The following is a 22,180-nucleotide window of genomic DNA, read 5'->3' on the forward strand; positions in this document are numbered from 1 at the left end:
TGTGAAATTTAGTATATTTGTAGTACATAAGAATACAAATATCTATAAAAAAAAGAGTAAAAAGTAAGAGATATGACAGTATGGGGCGCAAGCGATTAATTAAGCGTTGACAAAACATTTTTCAAAAATAATCGCCAAAAAATATTTTACTGTAAACTTTTTGACACTGATACTTTTGAGGCGCAGTATATAACTATAGTCAAATGGAATTAAGTAATACTTGGGTATACCTGTTTGGTTTTGCCCTTGACATATGCATCGTTTCACATGGATAGGTTTCCTTAAAAGAAATTATTTCCATCGGTGAATAGGTTTGAACTTCGTATCTTTTGTGTGATTACTCTTGAAAAAATATAGTAGTCGTGGTAAAAGGATATACACTACAACGCCCAATTGCCGCAGACATGTTGAATCAAACAGAATGACTGGATAAAGCGGATAAAATAATTAATTAATTCTGGTGAAAAAAAAGGCGTTTCACCATGCTATCACCAGCAGGAGTGATTTTGGTTGTTTTTGCCGTTTTTCTGATCAAATCTTCACCAGTAGGTAAGTAAATTTACATAAAATCTAGTAATATTTATTCCAATTTGGGATAGTTAAAATAAAGAGTTCTTGACCTGTACGAAATTGCATGGTTGACCAGTCCTGATCTTGTTACCGTTATCATGGTTATTTGAAGTGCAAAATCAAGACCAATTTTAATGACCATTGTGATTGTTTTGAAATTAATGCACTAAATGTAGTGATTGGATTGTCTTTTATTATTTTTATATGTTAGCGTTTTGCCAGTAACTTCAGGTGTTTTTAAATGACGCAGCCTAAGTAAAGTGCAACTTGCAACACTTTCCAATAAATTATTTAAGGGTAGACGAGGTATTGTTGGTCGAATGTTTTCACCTTGGAACATGTATTAAACATTATAAAACCCCAGAATCTAACTTTAGTGTATACCCGGTACATGTTGAGGGGCCAAGTGGACTTACGGTCTTCTTGCGCTCAGGTCACTCTTCAAATGCTCTTTTAATACTTGTTTTGTGCATGGTATTTTTTGGAAAATCCAACCGTTTTCATATTTTATTTTATTTAACTTTTTAACTTTTTTCATAATTATAAGTAGCTTATGTTTTGTCCTGTTTATTGTCGGGCGATAAATGTTACTGGGTTAATGAGAAAATATGAGCTTTCTTCTAACACCAAAATCTCGGGTTTGATGAAGAAAGTAAAAGTAAAAGTGCTGTAACTTCTTCATTATTGCACAACACACAAAGGTATACATTTTTCGAAATGAAAATAATTAAAAATGTAGCAATAACAAACAGTACATGATATTTTTATGACCCATTGATTTGTTTGTGAACCAAATTATAATATCCGTTCAAAATTTAAATCTTGTACATTTTTCCTTACTCTTTAGAGTCCACTGTTTGTTTGTTTTGTGTTTGTTTGTTTTTTGGATATTGGCTTTATTATTTGAAATTTAATTTACGTTTCAACTGACAGAGAAACCAAAATGGTTTCTAGCCAACACAAAATGATTTTAAATTTATAAAGGTGTTATAAACGCGTTCGGGTTTTGGTCGAAACGTTTTAATAACATTTAGATATCGGGTTACATAAAGGTCATAAAAACATTTTTAAACGTTTCATATGAAAAAATACTACAACAAAATTCTAAACAATTTTGTCAAAATGGTATTTCAAAACATTGTGGGCAAAATATTTTGTCAACTCAACACTTAGGCCTATAATAACACTGTGTTGAATGTTTTGCAGTAAGTTTTCAAAAATGTTTTTTGAATGTTATCAAAACGTTTTAGGCCTATTCCCTTTATATAACCCGACATTGTAACGTTTTCTGTAAAACGTTTTGATTTTGCTGGGTAGTTAACCCATGCACGCGCACGTCACATCTCAATTCCAGCCCGCATAATTAGTCAAGGGGACAGTGTAATCCCGTGGGATTTCAATGATTAGAAGATCTCACCTATCTGAACAATTATGTTAATTAGGTACCAAAGTAGGCCTATATGAAAAAACATTTTGCTGCTTATCAGGATTAGCGAAAAAAAACCTACACCACCCTGTGATAAAGGTCTCTTCCTCGATCTGGCATCCCCAGAATATGTCCGCGGAAATGTAGCTGTCATGTTCTTATGCAACTTATCAGAGGCCCAGTGTTGGTTAGAAACATTTCCCCTCAAGGAGAGAAAAAGAAATAGCGCAAATTTTGAAATTCAAGATGGCACTCAAACCAAATTGGTTACAACCTAAATGAGAGCAAAGATGGAATCCTTATTACCATAAACATGGGTATTCCTCTATTTTTTAACCTTCATTGCTGCTTACTAGACAAGTTATACGGCAAAATAGGTTGAACTTGGCGGCTGAGCTATAGGGCAAATATGCTGAAAATGGCGCCATTTTGAAATTCAAGATGGCGACCAAACTAAAGTGGCTACAACTTAAATAACAGCATAGTTGGACTTCCCATTCCCATAAACATGGGTATTATCGTCACCATTTTTAACCTTCTATTTTGCTTACTAGCCAAGTTATACGGCAAAATGAACTATGTTGAGTTTTATTTTTTGGATTTTGATGGTTAAAGGGGCATTTCGTGATCCACAGCCTCATCCCCCACTTTTCTCAAAAAAAAGTTGAGATTTTTATATCACTGGAAACCTCTGGCTACATAATGTTTATGTACAAAATATTTCTTGCAGATTAATTCGTTTTGTAAAGATATCGTGAAATTTGAATTTCGTTCTGGTGCACCAGAACGAAATTACAACGCATTGTCTATGGAGCAGTGTAATACACATAATCATGCATAACTCGCAAACGCAAAATCGGAATCAACTGAAATTTTGGGAATAGGCTTTTTTCGTGGATATGTACTGAAAAATGTCATAAAAAGAGGATGCTAGGGTCACGAAATACTCCTTTAAGGCCCAAAAATTCAGCCTGATAAACAATTGTTTTGAATTCAGCCCCCTCAAATTACCCTGTAAAACTTGTTTATTTATTTATACCAATCCGGACCTGTCATGAAAAATATAGCCCATGCAGATATAGCCCATGCACCTAGATTTTTGTTCTAAATGTGGATACCTTTGATTAATTAGATGCAGTAGGCATCGTGATTTTATGCAAAAGGGAAGCTATTCGGAATACCAAAATATGTCTAAATATTAACTTTGGTTTTTTAATTGTTTTACATGGAAATATTTAGCTTTTGTATAGCAAATTGTCATATAGGGGAAAGTGGGGTAATGCCGGACTGTGGGTAATCCCGGACACATCGATTGCAGCTAAACGGAGAAGGGTGGCGCTATTATACTATACCTTAGGGTATTAGTTACCTCAAGGTGTACCTCACGTGTACTACTACCAGCGCTTTGGGTCTCGTCTTTCTTTGTGAAAATTACGAAAAACATAACTTGTTATTTTTTGACTTTTTATCTGAAAAGTGATTTCTTAGCTGGGTGGCAGTTAATGCGATAAGGGACACAGATGAAGTATGCAAATTATGTTTGGTACTTGATTGTTAGCTGGATGTATGAATTTTGGTATCTTAAAAGAGGGTTAGTAGAACACGCACTGAAAAATTAAGCCGGGCCGTGAGGGGTAATCCCGGACACACATGCATCTCTATACAGATGGGGTAATGCCGGGACACTTGGTATTTCGAAAATCTAGACAACAACGATAGCCCCCATAGTTGTATGCTTGAGGTAACAGAAGTACCTAATACCATCTAGGGGATTATCATCCTACTCCACTTTACCTCTTAGCAGCAATCATTGTGTCCGGGATTACCCCGTGTCCGGCATTACCCCATCATTTTCTACCATTTTGGTTTTTTTAATTAGAACTTATTAACTATAGATGTTGAGTTATTAAAAACTGGTTACTAGTTAGAACATTACTCCTACTTTGCATTGATATGATTGTTACTGTTGAACTTTGTTTAATCTTGTACCTGTGTAGCCTTAACGAAAGGTGCCCGGGATTACCCCACTCTCCCCTAACTGTGTTTTTTCTCCATGATATAGAAACTCTTGAGACAATTAATCATATTGTTGAAGTAAAATATCGATTTTCTAGTGGCAGCCATATTAAAAACAAAAGGGCTGACACAAAAGTATTTACCCGGGGGTGCACTCCCTAAAAAAAGGTGACGGGGATGTGCGGCCACATGCCCACATTGACCCCCATTTTCAAACCGCCTGTCACTGATAGACTCCCTTTTTATTTTGCTCATTTTGCTCTCACCTAATGACCCCCATTTTTAAAATGCTTTCCCACTGAATGACTCCCATTTTTAGAAATAAATGTTCTCACTGAATGACAACCAGGCTCCCAAATAAATGATCGAGCACTAAATAACCACCATTTTCAGGGGAAAAAAGTGCTCGCACTGAATGACCCCATTTTCAAAAATATATGCTCTCACTGAAAGATCCTATTTTTAGGAATAAATGTTCTCACTGAATGCCCAATTTTATCATCGTCACCAAATGGCCCCCTTTTGGCCTGATGCAAAAAGGGGGCCCTGAAATTTTTGATCCCTCTGATGGGGGGGCTTAATTTTTCTCGTAGAACATGACTTTTCTATTGATGTTGACATATATTTTCATGGCCAAAAAAAAAAAAGGGGGGGCTTGGAAATAATTTTAGGCCTGAAAGGGCTGGCCTGATAAAAAAAATATGTGAATTTCTTTTTACAAGTGCTTGTGAACGATCCCTTATTTGATTCTGTCAAAAAATCTGTTAAATTATAATTTTGCGTTATGCGAGGTAGTAAATCTAATAATAATTACATGGGTACAAAATTAATGCATTAAGTAGTAAGGTCAGTGTGCACGTACAATGACTACCTAAACCAGGCTTATTTTTCGGGTTCTGTCGACCGCATCATTTTCCTCTTAACTTTTCATTTAATATAATAGAGGCCAAATTTATAGTTCAATGATTCCAAAGTATAGGGTTAATCTATAAAAGTCTACCTTATGATTGAATACCTGCAATAGCTAACTCGTATATCAAAATTCATAGCAATTTGAAGAAGCTTAGGCCTACCATACAAATTATTTTAATCATCATTATTATTAGTGTTATAATCATTATTAGTGTTTATAGTATTAATAAACACAATTTTTCACCAGGTTCGCCGTCGCAAATAAAAAAAAAAATGAAAAATTGAAAAATTATGTATATTTATATAATTCCCGTTAGACTATGCCATACTCGATTTTTGATAAATAAAAATACATGTATGTTATTAATCATAATAGTGAGGTGGCAAAGTGTCCTACTAAGAGTCCGTAGAATTTTGATGATTAGAAGATGCCACCTACCTGGATTATATTCTACACATGTCTAGGAACAGGAAAATCTTTGTTGCCAATTTTGAAAATGCCGCAGAGGTCGGCCATCTTGTTTTTCAAAATGGCCGCCATATATTTACTATATTTTGCCCTATATCTCTGCTTGTGAGCAATGTACAAGGTTAAAAATGGTGGCAATACCCATGTTTGTGATTCCAAGGAGTCCATAAAAGCCATTAACTTAGTTGTAAGTAGTTTCGTTGGCGGCCATCTTGAATTTCAAAATGGCCGACATGTTTAACATACTTTCACTTATATCTCATCTTGAGAGCAACATACAAGGTTAAAAATGGTGGCAATACCCATATTTGTGATACCAAGGATTCCATAAAAGCCATTAACTTAGTTGTAAAGCAGTAGGCAGCCATCTTGAATTACACACTTCCTCCAAAAATGACTTGATGTACCTCTTTGAATCGCTACCATGATTTCATGAGGCCATGGATAGTTCATCTAATACTTCTGATCCTTCCTTGCCTGAGGACCCAGTAATTGGCACATCTTTTACTGTTCCTGTAAATAATTAATTTGCATCAGGATATGATACCAGTCCTGCTGCTGTCTGGCAGCTGCCAATGTGTAGCACCAGTCCCCGGATGGTATGGCTGATTTACAGGCACTGGATAAACCAAAGTGAGTGATAACATGCTCAGAATTGGTCTGTCACTTAACAATTTATTGCACGTTTCTGGTAGAAGTATAATAAAGATAAAGTACACCAAGTCTTTGCTATGACTTTGGTGACATTTCCTTAAAGCTTCAACACATGAAGGGCGATTAGTTGGAAACAAAGCTGTGGCTTATCATAACAGACTTCACATCAATTGCAACCATAGGTATGCGAAAGCTTCTTGCACATGTTAAGACGAAAGAGGAATTGACAGCTTATTTAGCAGAGAGGATTCTGTTGCATGCTGTTATAAAGCAAAATGTTTTATACACAAGATAGTTGACCTAAGTAGTTCACGGGAGGAGGCAGACACCAATCTCATGCTGCATGCTGTTGAGGCCACCAACAATGGTGCTATCTCACTGAACATCTTCTCTCTAGATACAGAGGTCTTGATTCTAGGACCAATATACAATCATTTAGGGCTATCAAAAGCAGCAGTTCTTCCTGGGTTTCATGTCAGAGGCCGAAGTTTGCCGGCAAAGGCAAAGGCAAATGCAAAACAAAAAAAAAAGAAGAAGAAAACAAGCTGGAAGGTCTCAGATAATTTGGATGCCGGTATGCCGACCATGACATCATTATAGCATTGCCCCAATGTGACGGACACTGTTTCTGAAGACACATCTGCTGCTCTGGAACCTTATGTCTGTAAAGTACGTAGATGTTCTTGGAACCATAATAGCAGATGTCACAGACCCGGGGGGGTACTCAAGTTTGGTTTTGGTAGGGACGTGCCACTGAGATTTTGGAAGTAGACCCATAAATATACCAATTTTTCAAGAAATTTGGACCCATTGATATACCAAAAGTCAAAATTTTCGGCCGATTTTACCCAAAATTGTCTTAGTTTTTACAAATTTTCCCAAAATTTTGGGAAAATTTTGGCTAGATTAAGGAAAAATTGGGCTGTTTTCCGAAAAAATTGAGAAAATTTTGAAAAAGGACCCATTCATATACCAAAATAGGCTTTGAAAAAGGGGTCATTGATATACCAGAAGGCTGAAAATGCTACCCATGTTTGCGGCACGTCCCCGTATGGTCATTTGTACTGAGTACCCCCTCAGGGGTCACAGATGCAAGATGGTGGCTGTTCAAACGCCAAACAAGCCAATAGATAAATCGTCCGCCAACTAAGGCTGCACTCACACACATGGCATTGCCAAAGCACAATATACAGCCATGATACGGTATTTATAATGACATTGTTGTATTCGATGAAATACGTCCCCAGAGAACTAGGGCTTCTTTAATTTTTTACACAGGTGATGACACATTTTGCCCCCCCGAGGCCGTCACATAGTAATAATTAAATGTAGATGTGGTCAGACTCGGTGTACCAGTGAAGGACGCAATTAAATGTTTTGCATAGACTTTTGTACATATGCTGTGAAGAGGAAGAACTATGTGACAATGCTCCTTTTCATACAAAAAGTGACTGTGACTATAAAGAGGACAGCGATGATGATGATTTTAACAAGACTAGCAGAGGTTGCAACTTGCAATGACTTTGTAAATCCATATATATACTACCAGAAAAATTACGACTCTGTATGTTAATCATAGATGTGTAGGACATTAAACAAATGGTATTTGAAATGGCTGTCATTTTGAAATTCATGGTGGCAGCGAATCGAAAGGAACATTGTTACAACTTTAATGGATGGTGATTTTGCCGGGTGATTTTGAAACCCCCAATATCATAATCATAGGTATTGCCACCATTTGTACCGGTAGCCTTCTATGTTGCTCACAAGCCGAAATATAGGTAAAAGTATGTTGATGCCACTTTTGAAATTCACAATGGCTGCCAAACGAAACTACTTACAACTGAGTTAATGACTTTGATGGAAACCTTGGTATCACAAACATTGGTATTGCCACCATTTTAGCCTTCTATGTTGCTCCCAAGCCGAGATATAGGTGAATGTATGTTTAACATGTCGGCCATTTTCAAATTCAAGATGGCCGCGAAACTAAACTACTTATACGGGGGCACACCACCATTACGCTTCCCATTGAAATACGTGCGAAAAAGCCTCTCGGAAATCTCTTCTATAATTATTTCCCTGTAATAGATAGAGCAATGAAACTGGGCATGGTTATGGGATGATCCTTAAGCTTTAATATATTTTCTTTTGCACATAGATCGCCAATGTCAGTTTTTTGCAAATTTGACATTTTTACCCCATCCCGTGATTTCAAAGCTGTTGAAAGCTCAATTCTTGGGATTTTACACCGATACATGATATGCACGATTAGTCCGCCAAAACACATTTAAAATCATTTTTTCTGAACGTAATTTCATCAAAACCGTTTCAGCTTTAGAATGTCATCAAACAAACGTATCTCAGACACATATTTGCTGAAAAATGTAACAAAAAGCTCAATTTATACGTTTTATGAGGACTATTTTGCGGGTTACACATTTGACCGCGGAATCTTATGGTGGTGTGCTCCCTTAGAAGAGCAAAAAGTTTTTCTGTGAAAAATACTATTTTCAGAATGAGGAAGGTGTTTCATGGTGATTACTTTTTATTTGAGCTCTTTCCGACTCATACTTTTCGAGATATGACCATTTATTGCCATGTGTCCTTTTGCCCATGCGCATTTTTTAATAAAATGCATGATAATAATATTCATCAATGGCCGGCGCGCCGATTTCTCGTTCAAACTTCAAATTCATCGTAAACTAAAAATGTTGGCCTACTGGTCCGAAATCCTTGATGAGAAGCAAACAAATTCCAATTTGCATATAAACATGATCAAGGTTTATTCGTGTTTAACATCTATTTTATGCCCCCCCCCCCTGCATGTTTGAAGTTAAAACAAACAAGACAGGTTAGGCCTACAAACTGCATGCGGGACAAGTTGTGTTATAAGTTATTTCACACAAAATAAATTTTAAAACGCAGACAAAATACAAAGAAAAACAAACAAATTAATGACCGATCTAATTTGAACGAAAAAAACATGTTTCCAAAAGGAATTTACAGGCAAAAACAAGCCAATTTGTAATGCAAAATAGCGATAGTTTCTGTGCATGCTGGTTTGGTGCCAAATCGGCTCAAATATTCAACTTTTGCCATTATAATACGTTGCGAAATAAAGAAAACGGGCATCAACAAAACAGGTGTTAGAAGGGGGCACACCACCATTATACCCGCATGCGAAGCATGGACGGGTATATTGCCATCCTGTGGTTTCTTCTCCATCCTTCTCCTCCTATCAAACACATCATTCTGTCAAGGCTAGCGCTAAAACTACAAGGGCCCCAGGGCCCATATGTGGTACACTTATGGGCCCTACCCCGTAGATGTGTCTTTTGCCTATCTCGGCCCCAGAGGTCAAAGGTCAGGGGCCCCAGGGGCACAAATGTAAAAACACAAACCATGTCGTTTCTCATCAGATGAAGCAGCATCAGGGCCCTGAGTTGGTACACTGATAGCCCCAGGAATACTCTATACAAGTATACGTGAGCCCCATGTGTTATATATTGTGGGCTCCAGGGCCCCAAATGTTAAAAATAAGGAGCAACAGATTTCTTTTTATATAGCGCTATTTTTCTCAAAAAGTAGACCTAAAATATGGTGTCATTTTCAGATATGTTATGCAGAATTTTGTTCTGATTAAGATGATATCAAATATATATTTCAAAGTAAGACGTAACTCGACTTATAGCCTAAAACGTGACCCCTATTTTGCACGTAAAGTCTATGGAAAGCTATTTTGTGGCATGTACCCTTTAAGGAGCAATTCCATGCGTTTTCCGCGCGTCTTTATATATTTAAAATGCACGCGAAGAAAAGAGGAGGGACATCAACAAGCGCGTTCATGGACGCCGCCAGGTTTTTCGCTGTATGTGTGTTTGCCGCGAATAGGCCTGCTTTTATTTCCAATTTAATAAAAGTTCCGATATTGGTAGCAGTTTGAAACCTTTTGATATGAATAAAGAAGAGTTTCAAAATATTGAAAACATTGTTTATTGGTGTTTAAATTACAAAGAAGTTTTTCAATTTCATTGTTATTTTTTAACCAATTTTTTTTGTCATTTAAACTCAAGTTTTGGCCTTCAATTTTAATAAAATTACATAAAAAATTAGATTTAAGATATTTAAGTTTCTAGTTTGCTTTATTTATACCACTGTCCAGTATTTTAAATTGTTATAACATTCAAAGTTTAATTTATATTAATATTTAATTTCAAATAGCCATTCATTACATTTGCTTTTTGGACAAAACGGGTTAAAAGTGACGCTGGAGGGGGGGTTGGCCTACTTGATTGACATTTCTTGTCTTTTTAAATATTCTGCAGGTACTGAGAATGTTTTAAATTTGAAGTTATGCACTTGTAAAAGATGTTCAAAGGACGTTTACTCTTAACATCAATTAATAGCTTCATGAAAATAGCAAATCAGCAACCATTGTGCATTCACGTGCATCACAATGACGAAAAATGGCAATTGTCGGCTATCATGCTTGTGCTTGAAATCGACATCCTGTCTAAAGTATGAAAGAAAATAACCCAAAATTTCTTACAATTAATTCAAAATGTAGTGAAAAAGATAACAAAATCATTTTAAAGGCCTAAAAACGATATTTTAGCCTCATAGGTTCATACCACTAAATCCGCCTGTGAAGCGGTTTCCGGTAAAAGTTTATCACGACTATAGTCCCAACTTTGCATAAAAGATGTGCAAAATCGGTACAATATTAACAATTTTAGTGTTGCAAATCGTGTTTTGCTAGAACTTGTGAATGTGATCTCTACTAATTTGAACAGAAAACGCGAAAATTTGAGTGATGTTTACGATGATGAGCGCATGAACACACGAGGTCAAAACGCGGTTAGCAGTCGGACGTAAACACGGGAAAATCGGGTCTTTTATATAGCGCTATTTTTCTCAAAAGTAGACCTAAAATATGGTGTCATTTTCAGATATGTTATGCAGAAGTTTGTTCTGATTAAGATGATATCAAATATATATTTCAAAGTAAGACGTAACTCGACTTATAGCCTAAAACGTGACCCCTATTTTGCACGTAAAGTCTATGGAAAGCTATTTTGTGGCATGTATACCCTCTACTGAGAGCACTTGAGAATTATACTTCAACATATGTACATGGGCCTCATAAGTCAAATGTTATGGGCCCCAGGGCCCCAAATGTTAAAACAAAGGGCCGGCCGTGTCTCATCAAGTAAAGCAGCTTCCGGGTTCAGAATTGGTACATAGATAGCACCTGAGAATTATATTGTTACTAACACCCAAACACCCACCCACCCCCACACGTAGGACTAAACAGACAGATCCGTATTATAATAATAATAATTGAAAATACCAGCGTGAAGCATTAAGGCTGTTCCAGTTAAATTACATTCCCATTGGCTGTTCCATTTAATTTACATACTCCCTCTGAAATGGCCCCGAAATAGGCTGTTCCGTTTAATTTACATACTCCCTCTGGAATAGTTTTCCCCCTAATCATATTGCATAACCTCACTCTGAATAAGAGAGACGACTCCCCTGGGAGGGGACTTTTTTACAATTTCTTTATGTTAAGTGCTACGAAAGTGCAACCTACATTCAATTAAAGCTTGTGACTTGGACTTTCACTTTTTACACATTTTCTGCGCAATTGGGCGACTTTTTACAATTTCATTATTTTAAGTCCTCAGCAAATAAGGACTGTAGGTTTGGGTACACCGATAACATGCATACTGCAGTTACTGTCCGTTTTCCTATACATAATACACAGTGCTCTTTCCCATTGACGCGTGACCTCTACAAATAGCCAACGTTAAAAGAATGGGGATATGCCTAGTTAACGTCGCTGTGTGAAAAATAACCGGCCAATATTAAAAGTACTCTTCTAAAGTTCTAGAAAATATAGTTTTGTAACATGTCCTAAATTTTTAGCTAATTTAGATGTTTGGAAATATTCGTACTTTGGTGTTTTAGTTAATGTTATAGGTAATAGTACATTGCCTAGTTAACGTCGCTGTGTGAAAAATAACCGGCCAATATTAAAAGTACTCTTCTAAAATTCTAGACAATATAGTTTTGTAACATGTCCTAAATTTTTAGCTAATTTAGATGTTTGGAAATATTCGTACTTTGGTGTTTTAGGAATGATATGTAAACGACAGATAACACCAAAAAATATGAAGAAATTATTTCCAAACCGTGTTAAGTCTGCAAACCACCATGTTTCTCATTTTCAAGAACGCTGGTTAACAATAAGCAGAGTTTTGTCTCATTTCGTAAACAAAAGCCCACACAGAATTGTTCTCTAGCGCTCGCTTTATAATCGTTCACCCAACTGAAACTATAATCCCAGCCATTGCTCCATTGTACGTGTAAAAGCAGAAACATATGATGTGTGTATTTAACCAGAGAAGATATGATTTAATCAGTTGAGCTGCTTTCAATGAGTGTTATCTTGGTTTAATAGCTTTTAATGGGGTTTAAGTCCTGCAAAGGTCGAATTGAATTCTACTGTAGACATGACTGCATCATGGCGGGTATAGCCGTATTTGTGTACAAATATTTAGCCTTCTAGTTACGCTTCCCATTGAAATACGTGCGAAAAAGCCTCTCGGAAATCTCTTCTAATTATTTCCCTGCAATAGATAGAGCAATGAAACTGGGCATTGTTATGGGATGATCCTTAAGCTTTAATATACACCAGGCACAAAAAGAAACTCGTCAGTTATATTCATCCTTGCTGTTCAATAACTTGATAATTTTGGATTATTCTGAAATATACATTTTGTTAATTTGACTTTGCTTTCTCATTTGACACCCTGTTCGTGAAAAACGAACAAGAATTGACCAAGATATGCGCCTCCAAAGCCTCAAACCCCAAAATCAAAAGTTGCATTTTCAACGATTTTCAATGGGAACGCATCGTTGTATTGCACACAAGCACCACGGCCCAATCAATAAAGCACATAGTGTAACAGGCACAATTGAATCGTTAAAATTGCAACTTTTCATTTTGGGGTTTGAGAGATTGGAGGCGCATATCTTTGTCAATACTTGCTCAATGTTCACGAACAGGATGTCAAATGAGAAAGAAAAGTCCAATTAACAAAATGTATATTTCAGAATAATCCAACATTATCAAGTTATTGAACAGCAAGGAACTGACGAGTTTCTTTTTGTGCCTGGTGTATGTTCTTTTGCACATAGATCGCCAATGTCAGTTTTTTGCAAATTTGACATTTTTACCCCATCCCGTGATTTCAAAGCTGTTGAAAGCTCAATTCTTGGGATTTTACATCGATACATGATATGCACGATTAGTCCGCCAGAACACATTTAAAATAATTTTTTCTGCGCGTAATTTCATCAAAACCGTTTCAGCTTTAGAATGTCATCAAACAAACGTATCTCAGACACATATTTGCTGAAAAATGTAACAAAAAGCTCAATTTATACGTTTTATGAGGACTATTTTGCGGGTTACACATTTGACCGCGGAATCTTATGGTGGTGTGCTCCCACAACTAAGTTAATGGCTTTTATGGAATCCTTGGTATCACAAACATGGGTATTGCCACCATCTTTAACCTTGTATGTTGCTCACAAGCTGAGATATAGGGCAAAATATAGTACAAAATGGCGGCCATTTTGAAATCCAAGATAGCCGCTCTCTGCAGCATCTCTAAATTTGGCAACAAAGATTTTCCTATTCCTAGACGTGTGTAGAACATATCTAGATAGGTGGCATCTTCTAATCATCAAAATTCTACGGATTTTCAGTTTTCCCCTACTATAGTATCATGATCTTTTCTGGGGTCTATGGTTGAATAGGCTGGTTTCACATCATCGATGTCATGAAATTTCTATTGTTCCTACGTAAGAAAATGAGCCAATGGACGTGATGAATAAAGACCATATTTTTAGAGCATTGTGGCTGTATACGCTGGCGAAGTTACGTAATAATCGGATTAACTACCATAGCAATAGGTACAAACAATTTTGATTATATCGCGCTGCACTACTACGTTAATGCGGTACCTCTGCATTGAACCATAGATGTCAAAAAATGCTAATCACTTGCACCTGTAAGATTAGTCGCTTTGAAAAGAGCGGTATTGTATTCAATCTATTATATGATTAAAACCAGGTGATGAGTGCAATGTGCTTGTAGTGCAGCGCGGTATATTTAAAATTGTTTGTACCTATTGCTATGGTAGTTAATCCGATTAATTACGTAACTTCGCCAGTGTATAGACGAATCCAACGAGCCAAGTCATGGTCAGGATTTGGTCGGACATCTTTGGGTAGCCGCTGGCACCAACCTGGTGTTTTGAGCGTCCAATTGTGCAAATAAAAGCCGCCTAACACCTAGAGAAGATGCAAGGACGAGGAGGGTTAATAGAATAATATATATAATAGAGATAATTCCGCAGGTAATCCCATCGCATCTATTCATACATAGTCCTTTTGTTCGCAAGTACATCAATGCATAGATACCGCGTGTAGTTAATCCGATTATTATGTATTAAGGTGTAAAACGGGTGATGGAATGCAGTTTCCGCCAAGGCCGAATCATTTCACATTTTGAGTGCATTGTAGCCGACGGCTACCCAACTAAAGGCTGCTAGTCAGGTGTAGGAATGCGTGAATTTAGATTCGTCTATAAAATTAAATGTCAGTAGTACCAGGAGGGTGAAAGTGCATAGGAACAATGCCGGAAACTACGTCACGCTATTGTTCGACCTGGGCTACATATTTATTAACGCATACGTGTTCGTCAATACAGCTTTAGTCTCCTCCACCTTCGCAACACGGTACGTGGAGTGTCTGGAATCACACTGACGGCGGAGGAGAATACTAGCTGGTCAGACAGTTTAATTTTATCAAGCATATAATACCTGAACAATCACCTTCATTTGATCGATTTACTACAGAATATATTGTATATTCAAAATATAATTTTAATATTGTAAACCTGTTAACTTATATATTTGTGTACTAAAGTATAAGGATACGTGAATAAAATCATGTCGAAGACAAAATGGCCGCTAATCCGCCTATTGTCTAGACCTAGGATACATATTCCGAATGAGGGCAGCAGTCTAGGATGCTTCACAGTGTCATCGACCCTATATCTTCATGGCAGAAATCGCCATGGTAGGTTGAATCCACAGCCACGATTGGCCATTTGGTTCAGACCTTGAAGCTCTTTGAGACGAATAATTAGTCGAGGGACATGACTAAGGCTACTCACAATAGCCGGGTAATTGATCTTGGTTGTGCGTGAATAAGCTTCTACACCCCATTGAGGTCAATGGTCATCGACTTTTATACTGCCTAGTAGAGAGTGCAGCTGTACCACACGATGTAGTCCATACAGGACCAACGCAATATAAAATTAGAGTTTTGGTCCGATTTTGAGTTCAAAGCGCACGGCCAATTTTCAAAGCGCATTCTAGCGACCATCATATCTGTTCAACACGTATTTTCAAATGTATGAGACCACATCTGGTTTCTTGAGAAAAATTCATTTACGGGAAATATTCATCATTTTCTAACCCGGTATCCGAAGATTTTCGTCTGATATCAAAATCGTGCATAGCAATTCACGTGTATCGATCCCGTGTATTCATTTTAGTGTCTCTGCTGCACCAAATAATTATTAGCCAGGCGGTGTCGATGTGTGCTTATCCCTTCGTGTAGATCCCTGGTAGTACGGTGCTTTTATATACATGTGCATACTTTAAAAACAATAATCATGCTGGCAGGCTATCGCCAATAAATCTGGATTAGTGTAGATTGATAATCATTTACACAAGAGAACACAAGTACGAACAACCACACAAAATTGCGCCACGATACAACGTCAGGCCAGGTACAGGTGTCAAGGTTTTTATTTCCAAATACAGCTTGTATTTGCATTCATGTCATGCCTGTCACTTATTTCCTTCGTATTATTGATATGAAATCCTAATTTCGACATTATCATAGGAAAAAGTCATTCCCTTATCAAATTAGAAGACTTTCTTGAAAAACCAATCACTGCTGCCTGATGGGATCATAGTAGTTGATTCCCATTTCCGTTCATCGTGACCGCGAAAGAGGGCGTTTTTACTCTCTTCAACAGGTACGATTCACTAAACGTATTACCAGTGTGTATTATTTATTTTATTTATTTATTACACTTTATCACTGGTACAGAATTACAAAATAATATGTAATATTGCACATAAGTTACATCAAAAATTACAAAATATTATGAAAGGAACAATATTTGTTTTAAAAAGTCCAGTGAATGGCTGGAGCGAACAGGTGCCAGGCACCTATAAGCAAGGGGGTGACACTAAATTCACGGTTGTTCTATTAGCAACGCAAAATCTATGAAAAATTCAGCTGGTTTACTAGCTAGAAAGTGAGGCCAGTTATCGATCCGTTATAGCTCGTTATGAATAATTCATGTTCGACCCTTGGATCATGTTAATTGAGTTTGGCAAATAACAACGTTGTTAGTTTTTGCGAACTTTGCCTGTTCACTGAGAGTATAGCGCGCCCCCAATACATCTGGGCACAAACCAGGCGAAAACGATCCAGTTTAATGAAATGGCGGACGGGTATTCCCATCAGGCACCAGTGATATGTTTTTTCAAAGAAAGTCTACTAATTTAATATGAAATGACATTTTGCAATAGCAAAGTCAAAATTAGGACTTGCTGTCAATAATATGAAGGAAATATGTGACAGAGGCAAGGTGTGAAATACAAGTAGTATTTAAGTTATAATAACCTTTGATACCCGACCTGACCTTCCATCATCATGGCGCCCTATTCGTCTTATGTATTTCTATTATGCTCTCAAGTAAAATAAAATACCAATCTGCACTGAGCAGACAGAATGTTACTTGGCTCCCAGCATGAATTATTGATTTTATACGGAGGTAAAGAAATGCACAGTGTATGTGCAAGCCGTACAACAAAGGCAACAATACTCCAAATATTTACGGTAAATCTGAATAGTGGTCACATGTTGACATATCATGTGGTCGGGAAATCACGTGGCAACATTTTAAGATTTCAGGATTGTTTACTAGTTAATTGCCATTTGTACTCTTTATTATTTATCTTTGTTAATTAACATATATTTTAAATGCTGATAAATCGTGGTTGGCTGCCCATGATATCTGTTAAATTCAATGTTTTATGAATATAATTCTACCACGCAGAGGGGCATAGGGCCTGCACTTTGGCTCGACATTTGAAAGGGGCGTGGATTCATTTTTGGATACGCCCCTATTATAATTAGGTAATACTCGACTCACACACATGCCCTATTATGTATATACATGTACCACATGTAGTAATTCTGTCTGCTTTATCTGTATTGTGCCGTTCTTAAGCAAATAGTTAAACACGATTTCATCAAACATTATAACAATAGCTCTTTTACAGTGTGCAATCATCCCGGGCAATAATTTGGCAATAATAGAGGATGTGCGTGAAATTATTGATTGGCTCCATACAAAGGATTTGAACCGGTGTCCTTCACCGTAATCATGGCGCAATGCAGTGCATTCAATCAAACGTTGTCGTCAACCTATTTGATCGTATAGTGCATTTGTTATGTGTGTGAGACGAGCTGTCGCGGTAGATTGCAATAGCTTGTAATCATGCTTTTGTTGAATGAATTTGAGTACTCCGCCATATTTACGGTATGCTACGTCATAATCTAGGTGATTATTTGCATTGGATGTCTTGAATATACGCTGGCGAAGTTGTGTAATAATCGGACTAATGCTATAACATTAGGTGAATACAAGTATTGAATATAGGCCTATCGCGTTGCAAAGCCCAATTCAGTGATCCCAGCGAAAGTGAAAAAAAAAATCAAATCGTTACTTTTATAAAAAATTTTAATGAAAAAAATTGGCAAAAAACCCAAGAAAACGGCAGTATCGACGAAGTTGAAGCCCCATTCAAATAGGCCTACATGTAGCTAATTTATATACTGTCTGTAATTACAGATTCACGTAAATGCATTATTTTTTTCTTAAATAGGCCTACACGGCTTTTGGCTGAACCACTAGCAGAAGACACCAAATTGATGTTTTATGACCTTTGACATTCTTTTGTGGCGAGTGACGGCTAGTGACATGGTCAGTTCAATTCACGCCGAGTGTCCTTGACAGGTTTGACTCTGCTTCAGTGGTCATGAAAGAATTCAAAAGATAACCTTTGCCCCAACAATCCCAAGCAATTGTCTGAAACTGCTTTTCGGATGATGTATCATAAGAACTCAGTCGTCAAATGATGATAGTCATATAATGACCAAAAGATTATTACTGACTACTAGGCCTATATCATATCATTGAAGACTGAGTTCCGCAGTACAAAATCTGAATTTTGATGATTTTTACGATCGTCCGGATGAAAAAAATCACTGAATGGGCCGTTAGTTCCCTCCTCTCCTTACCTTGGCAATATGAATCAAAGAAAAATAAAAAAAAAAAAGAAATAAAAAAAGAAAAAAAAGACAAAGAGAAGAAACAATAAAAGAAAAACAAATATGAAAAGTTTAAAAGCTATATAATTTATGAACAATATACACTACACATAAAAATACTAATACAAGGGCATTTCAACATAAGAATCCAAACAATTAAGTACCAACATGCACAGCTTTGTCCTTATATCACATTTGGGTTTTAACAAAATGTTATCAAACCTCTACTGTGATTGGCAGCTGCACAAGGCATCTCTTTGATAGCTGATAATGGCCATCCATTCAGCAAGTGACTACTAACTGACCTTGACAGGCTTGAATGAGCACTGTCATCTGCTACAAAACCATCACACTCTAGGTTTGACAATGGAGTGAAAGACTATTATTATTGATTAGGCGCGGATTTTAAAATTGGAATAGAATGTTTGGAGTCATGTAACTAAAATACTAAATGCATTCTGCAAAATGTGCTCTATCTGACCAATTTATAAAGCATTTCATTAGCTTTAATTTGACACATTGTTTGACATGTTTGGAATTATGGTAAATCATAAAATAAAATATTTATTAATTAATCAATTATGCATATTTTCTCTGACAGAATTGTAGGATTTGACAAGAGCCATTTTTCTTGTAAGTTTGATTCTTATAACATACCGGTATCGTATTGCGTCCCATTATAGTTACAGAAAAAATACGCGTGCAGGACACACATACGCACACCTACACACACACACACCCAAAGGATCGTACCGTTTTACAATCGTATAACATTCTTTGGCGCTAGTAGTAGTAGTAGTAAATTCCAATTTTCTTTGCTTTACCTCACTTGTTCTGCTCAAAATTAAAAGGGACATATCTGACAGTAAAGCTTACATTTTATGGAAATTATGTTTAACTATTTGTTTAAACAGCACAAAACAGATAAAGCAAAATTACTATACATAGGACTATACATGTATGGTATACCAGGGACTGTTTAAGAATATATCACTAGATTTATGATATTTACTTCGAGGACTGTTATATATCAAAAATGTGAAAAATATCAAATTTTAATAATTTGTCATAAAATTTGTATTATATCATAAATTTCAATGAAATTTATTTGATATTAGAAAGACATTCTTCGTATTCAAAATGCAATTCGATATGTCTGATGTGCTCTCATGTCCCACAAAAATACTATCGAAACGCTCAAAACGCTCATTCCAGATCCCTTAAAGTCATAATGTACGATCTTATAATATGAATTTGGTTAATTTTTTCAAACCTGATTTTTTAGCATATTTGTAATGTTTACAACTTGCACCTAAATGGAATCAGCCAAATTGCTTGTGTTTGTAGGTAAATAGAGCAAAGTTCGACATAAAGTCATAATGTCCTCCCATAGAACTGCGTGTTAAACGGCCAAAATAACAAGCAGTGTTTCTTTCACTTTACCTTATTATTTCAGCTCAAAATTAACAGAAACCATTCCCGATAATTATTACTAGTATTATTTCAGCATTTTGAGTATATAATGATCGTACATTAAGTCTTTAATTTGGTTAATTTTCTTTGTCTTTTTTTTTTCTTTTCTTGTTTTATTTATTTTTCTTTGATTTATATTGCCAGGGTAAGGAGGGGAGGGAACTAAAGGAATATTCAGTGATTTTTTGATTTTTTTCTATCCCGACGATCGTAAAAATCATCAAAATTCAGATTTTGGATACTAGACTGCGGAACTCGGTCTTCAATGATAGTCAGTAATTTTTATATTTTGGACATTACTATGACTATCATTTGAGGACTGAGTTCTTATGAACCGAGGAGCAGTTTCAGACAATTGCTTGGGATTATTGGGGCAGAGGTTATCTTTTGAATTCTTTCATGACCACTGAAGCATATAGTCAAACCTGTCAAGGACACTCGGCGTGAATTGAAAGACCATGTCACTCGCCACAAAAGAATGTCAAAGGTCATAAAACACCAATTTGGTCATTTGGTGTCTTCTGCTATCTAAAGGCCTTATATGGCTGATTTTGTACCTTTCGTCATTGTCATAGATGTGCTAACAAAGCTTGCTAGTGCAGTGGTTCAGCCGAAAGCCGTGTGTCTAAGGCAAAAAATAATGCATTTACGTGAGTCTGTAATTTATATACCGGTACTGACAGTATATAAATTAGCTACATGTATTTGAATGGGGCTTCAACTTCGTCAATACTGTCGTTTTCCTGTTGTTGTTTTTTTTGCTATTTGTTTTTCATTAAAAATTTATAAACGTAACAATTTGATTTTTGTTTTCACTTTCGCTGGGATCACTGAATGGGACTTTGTAGCGCGGATTATTCAAAACTTGTTTTTACCTACTGCTATAGGCCTATAATAGTATTAATCCGATTATTACATAACTTTGCCAGCGTATTCAAGACATAGGTTATGTAAGGGATAAACTGTACATGGGTATAGAGGCCCTGCATGCTTTTATTGATTGGCTCCAAACAAAGGATTTGAAAAGTGTCCTTCACCGTAATCACGGCGCAGTAGCCTACAGTCCATTCAATCAAATGTTGTCAGTGTGCGAGACGAACGATGTATAAATCTGGAGGTCACATCATCACTTATCATGCTTATTGTAAAAAGTTTGTCCAATGCATATACTGTGTGTAGGCCTATTGTTCCCGGGTATTGTCAATGCAATCAAGCAAACAGGTATTATATTTTGAAAAGGCCGCTATAGTATATTCACATGGGTGTCTTGAATGGCCAATCATATGGGACATAATCAAATTGCAGTGACTGCTTCCTTTGTTACCACATGTCAGTCATCTTGTGATTATTGGACCATGTAAACCTGCAAAAAACGAGCCAAAGTGCAGGCCCTATGGTCACGCAGCAGAATTTCACATCACCTGACTTAGCTAGATTTCGAAGCTCTGCTGTTCAAATTCATGTAAATTTCAAAGTTTATACATTTAATATATTTAATATGATACTAATTTTTTGTTATAACCAACTGGTACACGAAATATACTAGCTTATTACATATACAGAAAGGTGATTATCAGCCTTCACTCAGCAAATTGACATGCCCGGCATATGCAGCCATTCTCCGTCTGGATAACATGACTGTCGCCCTCGATACGTCTGGGCACAAATTTAAATAACAATACGCTATTTACATATCAATGCGGCCTCATGCTAATTAAAGCTGCCCCATCCAGGAGTTCATCTATGCTCTAAGTCTGGATTATGTGGTGACCTCAATCACATGGCCCGAATAAGAGTTGGCATGAATTATTCATAACCGATCGATAACTTGCCTCAATTTGTTGACAGGAAGCCAAGCAAATATCCCATAGGTTTGCGTGGCTAAAACAAAAACCGTGAATTTAGTGCCACCCCCTGGTACAACCAATTTCACGCACTCCTACTCCTCAATGGCAGCCATAGCCGCGACGGGGACCCAGCTATCTCATCTAAAAAGTGAGATGATGCGGCCTTGGAGGGTATTTTAAACTGCATTCCGTCGGTCGCAACACATAGTGGCGTACGTGAAGGACAAAATACGTTTCCGATCAAAACGTTTTTGAAGGATATGCTACAAGTAACGGAGTCGATACTCATCAACTGTTATCTCTAAGTGACCCGATTCC

General features: G+C 36.7%; 1 protein-coding gene across 1 annotated transcript in view; it reads left to right on the forward strand.

Annotated features, from left to right (window-relative positions):
• The first annotated feature begins 467 nt into the window (after positions 1-467).
• Positions 468-22,180, forward strand: part of LOC140137600 (uncharacterized) — a 235,912-nt gene continuing 214,199 nt past the window's right edge. Inside the window, exon 1 of the mRNA XM_072159331.1 lies at positions 468-549. Within this exon, the coding sequence (XP_072015432.1) occupies positions 483-549 (67 nt within the window). The 5' untranslated portion in view covers positions 468-482. The remainder of the gene's footprint in view (positions 550-22,180) is intronic.

The sequence above is a fragment of the Amphiura filiformis genome, chromosome 17 (genome assembly GCF_039555335.1).
Source record: "Amphiura filiformis chromosome 17, Afil_fr2py, whole genome shotgun sequence".
In the NCBI taxonomy this organism is placed as follows: domain Eukaryota; kingdom Metazoa; phylum Echinodermata; class Ophiuroidea; order Amphilepidida; family Amphiuridae; genus Amphiura; species Amphiura filiformis.